Source organism: Temnothorax curvispinosus, unplaced genomic scaffold (genome assembly GCF_003070985.1).
Source record: "Temnothorax curvispinosus isolate PA1 unplaced genomic scaffold, ASM307098v1 QBEX01010763.1, whole genome shotgun sequence".
In the NCBI taxonomy this organism is placed as follows: Eukaryota; Metazoa; Arthropoda; class Insecta; order Hymenoptera; family Formicidae; genus Temnothorax; species Temnothorax curvispinosus.
This window is the reverse complement of record NW_020220543.1, coordinates 1,761-11,819: the sequence shown is the minus strand read 5'-3', so window position 1 is coordinate 11,819 and position 10,059 is coordinate 1,761. Positions and strand designations below refer to the sequence as shown.

The following is a 10,059-nucleotide window of genomic DNA, read 5'->3' as shown; positions in this document are numbered from 1 at the left end:
ATATCACGGTGCGAATCGTGGATCAGAACGATCGATTGATCGACTTTTGCGGCAAGGAGATAACGATTAGACTGCACGTACGTCGTCGCCGCGGTTAGTGTGTGTGTGCGCGTATCTCCGCGATTTGAGGAGAGAGAGCGAGAAGGATGCTCGTTCTGAACGGATCGAGCGCGAATTGTACGAACGAGCGAGCTAGCCCGTTCTACGGCGAAATCGAAAGCGTAAGGAAGAGAAGAGGCGGTGGTGGTGAAGGAGGAAGGAGAGCCGTTCTCAGCAACGCCAACGTCAGGTTCCTACGATCGCTGGGTTTCGCCGTGAGAAACGCTTCGCCGCCGCGTCGTTTCCACATTGACGAAAGAAAAGACCATGGCCGACATTCTGAGTATCGGCGGTGAGCCGATCTTCGACGAGCGCATCGTCGGAATCGAGACTCACATGTATAACCCGTACGTCAACACGACGTTCGGGCACAACGACGAGATACGAATAACCATACAGCAGCAGGATCTGTATACACTGCCGTGCGACAGTTTCCTGTATGTCGAGGGACGACTCTATGACGACGCCGGCGGCGCGGCAACGTCGGAGGCGACGAGATTCGATACGAACTCGACGGCGTGAAGATCGACCGGTGTAGAAACGTCGGAATAACCAGCACGATAAAGAACGTGTCGCTGACCGCCGAACGAGCCAGGAGAGCCCATCCCGTCAATTCAACTTTTACGCCTTTGAATATTTTCTTGGGTTTCTGCGAGGACTACAAACGCGTGGTGATAAACACGCGATACAAACTTATCCTGATACGCTCTCGTAGCGACCACAACTGCGTCGTAGATCCGAAGAAAATCGTACCGAGAGATCCGGCCAAGGATCCTAAAATTACACTACTAAAAGTACAATGGCGTATGCCGCACGTGGCGTTAAACGACGTGACTAAACTGTTGCTATTGCGAACGTTGGAGAGCGGACGATTTCTGAGCGCGGGCTTTCGCTCTTGGGACCTGTACGAATTTCCCCTGCTGCAGAGCACGACCAAAGCATTCGTGGGCCGTGAAAGCCGCGCCGCAGTTGGAGAAGCCGCGATACGTCATATTCGTGCTGCAGACCGGACGGCGAAACGAATTTACGGTTCGATCATTGCGCGCTCGCCAACGTGAAATTGTATCTCAACTCGGAATTCTATCCCTACGACGACGTGAACGCGGATTTCGAGAGCGACAAGTTTGCCGTGCTGTACGAGATGTACGCGAAATTTCGAGGAGCGTACTACGGGGACAGTCGCGACGACGCGCTCTTCTCCCCGCGCGAATTCGCGCGTGTAGCTCCGCTCGTGGTGATTGATTGTTCCCGCCAAAACGAAGCGGTGAAGAGCGCCACCGTGGACGTGCGCATCGAATTCAAATGCAAGGAAAACGTTCCGCCGAAGACCACCGCCTTTTGTCTCATCGTTCACGATCGCGTCATTGAGGTCCACTGACCAACGTGGTGCGCAAAATTATCTAACGGAAAGATGCGATTGTGGGACACCACATCCCGGAAATGAGAGATATATAAATACGGAGATCCTTCGATCGTTCCTCAGATCCCGTTAAGAATGAACAGCTTGAGTGTGAATTGTTCGACGCGCACCGACTCAATGGCCGCAGCTGCAACGACGACGACAATCTTCGTCGACCTGCAGGGATTCGTGGTGAGCGACAGATTCGTCGCGAAGGAGGTGGCCGTGCTCCGAAGCGAGACGCGCGAACTCGCGCATCACGGTTTCGCGCGCCGATGGCGTGGGACCTTCTCACGAACGCCGAGAAAGCGAGGGCTAACTGGCTGATGGCGAACCATCACGGCTTCCGTTGGAAAGACGGGGACGTGGACTATCGCCTAGCCAGGTCGATTATTCGACGCGCGGTGTGCGATGACCTGGGTGAGAGAAGAGAGACGCCCGGCGCGCGGATATACGTGAAAGAACTCGAAAAGAAGAGGTGGCTGGAGGAGATCCTCGGCGACGCCGTTCGCGACGTCGACGCGACGATCGAGACCATCGACGACGAGTACGACGACATCGATCGATTGGAATTTCTTCGGGCCGATCGGGCGTTTCGCTGCGGACGTCATCAACGGTGCTGCGCTATGGAGAACGTAATGAAGTTGCGCGACTGGTGGAACGAGCGACGTGATTGTTTTTCCAGCATCAACTCAACGGATCAAATATAAATATGTATCCATTTATGTATATATATAATATTTTAATCAATAATAAAAAACTGATGCAAAATCGACGAACAAAATTATTCATTTTTTTCCGCATACTTACACCGCATATACATTATACATATAATCGTGCTCGATAACGCCGAGCGCGAGAGCGACAGCGTCGAGCGCGCGAGACGACCGCGAACGATGCGTAAGCGAACGAGACCGTCGAACTCGAAGAAGAACGGTGGAACGCGAGAGCGAGTGATAACGCCGAGCGCGAAACTGAGCATAGTCGGAAGCGTCAAGCGGAAGCGCAATATCGGCGGCAGGAGCGTCTAATCTCGTTATAATTCGCACGTATTTATCTTTATATAATACTTATTTATTATTATATTTATAGCTATAAATCACAGATTTTTGTATAACAGATTTCATAATGCAAATAAAAGAGAATTATATTTATTTGATATTAAACATTACATCTATATAGTTATTCAATATTTACTTATATTACTCGTTTGTTGTATTTATTTTTTATCATTTTCACTTATTTATTTGCTATTGGGGAGGAGGGGGTGGGCCAGCCTTCACCGACGTCGTCGTCGTAGTCGTCGACGTTTATCAGGTCGGCGTCGACGTCTATCAGGTTGACATTCCCGTCCTCACCGTTGCCGTCTTCGTCGTCGCCATCGTCGTCGCAACATGCATCGCGAAGCTGCTCCGTCGATGTATCGAGTCGCGCAGCATCCCGATACATGCTGCGAATCCGAGCGGCGTATAAACGCATGTGGTTCTTTGATTTTTTGAGCACCGATAGGATGAGTTCTCTGCGCAAAAAAATACATATTATTAATAACAGAATATATAAATGAATATATACATGTTTATATAAATAAATATATAAATAATATAAAGATGATAAATAAACAAAACAATTTCCGTCGCCAGCAAATAATTCAAAATAAGTCGTTTTATTTTCGACCCAACTGGCCAATTAAAACAATATTGCACGACGTTTCGACCGAATTCCGGTCCTTATCAAGTGCTATTAATTTAAGTTACACCGATCCGCATAACAAATTGCATCGTTGACGTGGTGTCCTGACAACGTCAAGACAAACGCAAAACTAAACAAAAGAGAAAATAATACATTTAACAATAGAAAAACTATACAAAATCGTTACAATATCACGCTGGTCAAAAACAATAAAATTAATTAACACTGTAAAAATTGATTAAAAGCTTACAATTCCTATGCGTTCCAAAACAAACGGTAAAATCAAAACGTCACCAGCCATATCGAGGCACAACGTCCGAACAGTAAGACAGTCAAAGTCGAAATGAATTTGTCAAACGTAATCCGCGGATAGCAAACGGCGCTCTGATGGAAAAACGAGCAGAACCGAATATACAGGGCCGACTAAGTGATACCTATGACCCGGTTATAAATAGATGGCAGGCTCTCAGTATCGTTTTGTAAATTGACTGTGCAATCATGTTTTTTAATGAAAAACATTTCCGATATTTCTCTTTTTTTGAAATGTTTTTCTTTGTATAAAATTTTCGGGTGTTGCCACTTGAAATCATGATTGTGTGTAAGGCGATGTTTGCTCACAACAGAATGATTATCTACATTTTTCTTAATTGGCCAGTTTTAATTGGCCAGTTGGGTCGAAAATAAAACGACTTATTATAAAGATGATAAATAAATATAGGTATAAATGTTTATAATATAAATAATTAAATGTAAATACTGTTATTTTTTATTTTTTGATATAACAATATAATTTTGCGTTTGTCAAAACTTACATTCGATTGAACATCCGTGCGTCCTCGTCAACGCGAATCGTTACTTCCAGACAGGGCGGCGCTCTATCGATAATATTCCTGAGGCGATGCTGCAGCTGCAGCATCGCCTCGCGTAAGTCGTCCGTAGCCCTAGCTACGGACAAAACCTGAACTTGCAGCACATTGGCAATTTTCTTCAAGTTGGCAATTTTCTCCATAGCGTTTTTTTATACAAAAATTCCGGTCACTAGCTTGAAACACTACTTGTGGTTGGACTACGCACAAGTCTAGCCTCGAGTCCTTATATATCGAGGATGTGCAATAAAATAAGGAAGTGCGATCGAAGAAGGGATGTGCAATCAAAGAAGGATATTGCGCGATGAGAACTATTTATAATATTTATATATATACAAAATAGCGTTTTCCATAGAGAGAGAAATTGCGTTTCTTTTTTATCAAACCGACCAAAGTCCACCGGAATCGCCGACGCATTTTTCCACCCCGAGACCCCCGCCACCACCTGTCCGCGCTATCGCTAACGAGCATCCCACGTAGACCGCGCGTCGCGTTCATATCGCGACGCGCCGTCATCGCTAATAAAAGAAGCAGGATATTGTGTAATAAAAACTATTTTAAAAAATTATCCTTTGCACAGAGAGGAAGAAATGCATTTTTTATCAAACGGACTCACCCGCCGGAATCGACGCATTTCTTCCGCCCCGAGACCCCGCTGCCACCTGTCCGCGTTATCGGCAACGAACGTCATCACGTAGACCGCGCGCGGCGATCGCGCTCATATCGCGAGACGCCGTTATCGCAGTTTCGCCGTATCTCTCGCTCTCTCTCGTTCTCGACGATGTGGCTCGCGCGCGTAATTGCGTTAACCGCGTGTTTTATCACCGCGAGGTGCATCACTCCCACGGACGAGAATTACGCACATACGATCGATTACCTGCAGAAATACGGATATCTGACCGAAGATGTGGACGCGTTTCCAGCTCAGAGACGAAACGACGTTCTTCGCAACGCCATCGATGAATTTCAACAATACTACGGTCTGCCCGGCGATGGAACGCTCGACAACCAAACGCTGCAATTGATGCTAAACCGCGATGTGGTTTCCAAGATATCCTAAAACACGGAACGAGAGCGAGTCTATCCAAATGGCCGAGGACTCACTTGCGGTGGAAGTTTTCCGTAGGGACTCAGGACGATTTGAATACCGCGCAGGCCGCGTTTAACCTGTGGTTGCAGCATTCGGCATTGACGTTCGAACGCTCCGAAACGAATCCCGACATTATAATATCTTTTCGAACTTTACGTCACGGTAACACAAATGTCGACGTAAACGGCCCAAATTGCTCGGCCAAATTCGACAGTCCCGGTAACGTGCTCGCCCACGCGCATTTCCTGACGGACGTAGCGGGGTTCGTCTCTGAGATACACGTCGACGGGGACAAGCCGTGGCATATTCACGTCGGTAAACATCCCGCGGATAAGTTCTCCCTGCATTACACGCTGACCCATGAGATCGGCCACTCTCTCGGATTGGCGCACAATAAGCGCAGAACATCGGTGATGTTTGCGTTCACGCCCGACAAGCAGTATCCGGTTAAGCTCGACAAATCCGACATTCTCGACGTTCAACGTTTGTACGGTGAAAAAGTTATAAACGAGCCCCCGCGGACGCCGGCGCTGCCGCCACCGCTACCGCCGCCAATGCTGGACCTGTGCACCATTGATCGCGTGAACGGGATATTAATTTTGGAAAATCGTATGTACATCTCGTACAGGCGTTACGTTTGGTCGATCGATCTCGACGGTAGGACGTACAATGGACCTCTAGCCCTTTCGAATCACATGTGCTTTCTTCACGACAATTACACGCGCGTGACCGCCGCCTATCAATCCCTGTCCGGTGATCTCATGGTGTTCGTAGATAATTTGGTATACATGGTTCAATATCCGGAATTTACGCTTCGACCAAGTTGGCCGAGGACCTTGCAATAACTCGGATTTCCCAAACGAACGATAATCAACGGAGCGGTAAACACCCACAGAGGACGTTCCTTCGTGGTGTTCAACGGTAATTCGGTGGGCGAGATAAACGAATGCAACAAGAGAGTTGGCATATTTACGGCTTTCGAGGCGACGTTTCCCAGAATACCGACCGGCGTAACGTTGATCTTCCGATACGTCGACGACAATCTGTACTTCACCACTCGGACGCAGTTCTACAGATTCAACGAATTTACGAAAACCGTCACTGCTGCCGGTAAATTCGATCTATGGCTGTTGAATATCGTTTGTCCTAAGACCGAACTGTTGCAACAGTTGCGCGATCTTCTCGATCAAATTGTACGCGTCGGCGATTTAACGTCACTGGCGAGCTATTCGGACGATGACGACGATTCGGGCGTTCAGCTTTCCGATCGCCGTACCAACCGAAGGATCTAGAGTACCCGCGCAAATCCCCACCACACATCGCGCGATATAAGTAAGAACTTTTCTACTTATACCGATGTGTTCTCCCCAAAGCATCAGTAACGCGTCGTCAGCCGAATACGACGCGTCGAAAAAAAATCAGAAACGAACGATACTACTACAACGTGTGCGCGAAATGTTGTCGACGTTGACCGATCGACCCGCGCCGAGGGATCTTTCCCCTCGCGAGACGGATTTGGAGGTGAACGACAACGGCAAAAGACGAAAGATCGAATCGGCGGACGATCATCATCACCATCATCGGGAGTCGCGGTGGTTCAGTTCTCATCCTCCCACCGACATGCCCGCTGACTTGCCTGCGGTACGCATCCTGACGACGCGTTATCTGCTGACGACGACTGGCTACAAATACATAACCATAGGTATCACGATTAAGTCACCGTGGTACAGTATGCATTATACGCCTTCGTACGTGGATATCGCTCTGGGAGACAAACAAGGCGGGAGGTCTTCCTGACACTCGATATGTGGAAAGGGCTAGTCAAACGTAAACGCGAGATACTGTCGTGTCTGCAATCCAACCTCGCCGATGGAACCCGCCCCCCCTCAACGATATCGATCGGTGGACTGACGCTGCAATTCACATCGATCAACAACCTGCCGATCTTACGTATGGAGCTACCCAACGCGACTCGTCTGGCGATGTCGCTTAAAACCCTGCTCACGCTATACGATCTTCAACTTTGCGTCGATCGCGTCGTCTCGGCGCTGAGCGCGGCGACCGAGGAAGTCGACGCGAAGTATTCGCGCCATCGGGAGATAGCCGCCAACGCGATCAAGGCGGGAACTTCGGTTAAAACTGCGATACTGAAGAGCAAATTCTTCGATCCTAACAATATCGTTAACTGCGAGATTACCGCGCTCTGTTTCCAATCCTAATGTCACGACGCACATACGCACAAAAAAATGTAAACGCGTTTCGACTTTTGTATATATATTTTATTTTTCTCAAAATAAAACTACATATGTCATCTATGTGTTCTCTCTCTTTCTTTTTCCCTCCTTCCAGATCCGTACCTATCTCGATACGATCCCGCGCTTCCTAGATCCCCCGACTCCGCTTACTCCACAATCACCGCGATTGCGTCATCTACGATACGTAGTAGAGAAAGATCGAAACCAAAACGAACAAGAACGAAGAACGGATATCGTGACTGTGAAAAAAATAACGACTTTGAACACGTTCGAACGCGTTTTCGCGCGCTCACCCACACTGCCGCGCGGGACGTCGAGCAGAGCGACCTTGAACGAATTTGAACGCGTTCGAACGAGTTTAAACGTGATCGATAACGCGGTGACGAATCGGGCCGGATTTCCGCGCGCGACCGATAACGCGGTCGATAACGCGGTCGATAACGCGGTCGATAATGCGGATCCGCCGATCCAAGCGCCCCCTCGGAACGTCCGCGTTTGACGATCCCCTACCCCCCACCCCGGTGCCAACGTTGTGGCGCGAAATTCCCCATCACCCGCCTAGGGAATTTACATCTTTCAGGTTACCACAAAATACTGTCATCTGATTGGACAGCCTCGAGTTTGTTTTCAAATCTGATTGGACAGCGATAAAAACTTGTCCAATTACTAGTAAATCGCGTGGGGAATTTTTTTCCCGCAGTTTCCCCCCCCCCCCCGATAAACCATTCCCCTTCCCCTCGATCCCTTCGCCCATCTCTTATGGCGTTTCCCCCGCGTGCGCGCGGCCCGCCCCGCTTCCCCCCGGAGGTACCTGAGCTCCGATGTATAGTCTCTTCAACTACTCTCGCCGACATCTTAATGAACCAACCACTCTCGCGCGGAAAAGTGATAGTAATACATATCGACAGCGCGATACATATCGACTCAAGACACATCAACTTCTCGATCAAAATTAATTTTTTTAAGTTTTATTTCTTTTCTTCTTCTTCTTTTTATTTTATAAAACCTTGATTGTAAAAAAATGTAAGAATTGTACACAGCAAATATAAATTTCTTTATAATTTTTGGTTGGCGCTCGTTTTGTATATAATTGTAATATAGTGGTTTGTCGCATGTATATAATATTGATATAGTTGTTGATTCGCGTATATTCATTGTATATTAGTGTTCGGAAGCGCGAGGTTGCGCGGGAAGGCGCGAGGTGAAGGACAACCACAAGAAAGTTCACAGCACGTAACCAAATTTAAGAGTTTATAATGTTCTATATTTACAGTATTTACAGAAATTGAAAAAACGTAGAAAGCGGTAGCACGCACAGGCGTTAGAATGGCAAGCGGCGATAGCAAGCAGAATAGATTTCCTTGCGGAAAGCGGTGTAACTCAGCGGTGTATAAAGCGGTCGTATAGCGATACGTGTTGCGAGCGAAAAAACCGTACGAAAGCGTACTCTGCTCGCCGCGGCACGGCGAAGGGCTTTTATCACCTCCCGAAACGAGGCTCTTTCCAGAAATTTCCACCCATTTTCGGGAAGGTGATTGGCCCTCGGCGACCTACGTCACCGTGCCTGCGTCATGGTTCAATTCGACGATCGTTACATGTTTTCGCCAAAATTGTTTACAGCTTGTATCCTTCCTTTGTTTGAGGCCATGTTATTGCGAACCGTTAGCTTGACTTTGTTATTGCCAGAATGTTCTTGAAAGCGAATATTGGAAGGATCCATGCTGTGAATTTGCAGCGATGCGATTTTTGTAATGTGAGATGTTACGCGAATATTCATTGTCGCAAGCGTGCATGCGTTGTCATGCAACCGAACGCGGTTTTCGAGATGCCGTTTTTCACGATCTCAAACAATTAGTCATTAAGCTCCTGATCGTTAGAGTTACCGTCGGTAATTGCGATATCGTGATTTGGGACTCGCGCGAAACGTTGGCGGACGCGACAGGTGTCAATATTTGCGCGACTCACCCGACTCGTGCTGCCCGCCCACGGGTGGCCCGCAATTATTTGGAACTATGAGTACTCGCTCCGGCCGCAATTCGCAGGTGCGTGAGCCGAGGAGTACCGTGAGGAATTCGCTGTTTGAACGTGGACTCGACAACACACATTTTTGGACACTCACCGTTCGGAGTTGATCGAGTGAACTGCACATTTGGAGCACGACAAGTCGTCTCAGTAATCTCGGGCCTTGCTTGCTTGCCTCTTGCACATATGCCTGCTATACCGCCTGCTTGCCCGTATTGCACGTTTTGTCTGCCTGCCTGCTGCGGCACTTGAGTGCCTGCACATCCTAGCCTGCTGCACGCCTTCCGCTCTCCAGCACCACAGAGAGGACCGGAAGCCACGAGGCCACCACGAGAACATCGGGCAACGAAACGGTGAGTCGCTTTTCGTTTGCTCTCTCGCTTTATTCGCCTAAAGCCTGATCTACAATGTGCTCTTTGCTTCCTGTTTTTTGCTCTTAACCTGTTTGCGACTATCCCGTATTTCGCAACTGCGTCGCGTAACGCGATGTTTTTTGTTCTCTGTCGCCTAAGATGAAAATTGACGAACTTCAGAAGAGACAAGAAACATCACGTTACACGACGGAATTGCGAAATACGAGATAGTCGCAAAGAGGTTAAAAGCAAAAAACAGAAAACAAAGAGCACATTGTAGATCAGC

At 48.1% G+C, this 10,059-nt stretch overlaps 3 protein-coding genes across 3 annotated transcripts; all 3 read left to right on the top strand.

Annotated features, from left to right (window-relative positions):
- The first annotated feature begins 366 nt into the window (after positions 1–366).
- Positions 367–1,477, top strand: LOC112460731. Its single transcript, XM_025025547.1, has 3 exons — positions 367–536; positions 656–1,003; positions 1,105–1,477. The coding sequence occupies exons 1-3, from the start codon at positions 367–369 to the stop codon at positions 1,475–1,477; spliced, it is 891 nt and encodes a 296-aa protein (XP_024881315.1).
- A 296-nt stretch (positions 1,478–1,773) lies between these two features.
- On the top strand, positions 1,774–2,208 carry LOC112460729. The gene has a single exon (XM_025025546.1). It carries the CDS (start codon positions 1,774–1,776, stop codon positions 2,206–2,208), a length of 435 nt encoding a protein of 144 aa, XP_024881314.1.
- A 2,626-nt stretch (positions 2,209–4,834) lies between these two features.
- LOC112460728 (stromelysin-1-like) lies at positions 4,835–6,435 on the top strand. The gene is made up of 3 exons (XM_025025545.1): positions 4,835–5,095; positions 5,233–5,909; positions 6,039–6,435. The coding sequence occupies exons 1-3, from the start codon at positions 4,835–4,837 to the stop codon at positions 6,433–6,435; spliced, it is 1,335 nt and encodes a 444-aa protein (XP_024881313.1).
- Positions 6,436–10,059: the final 3,624 nt, after the last annotated feature.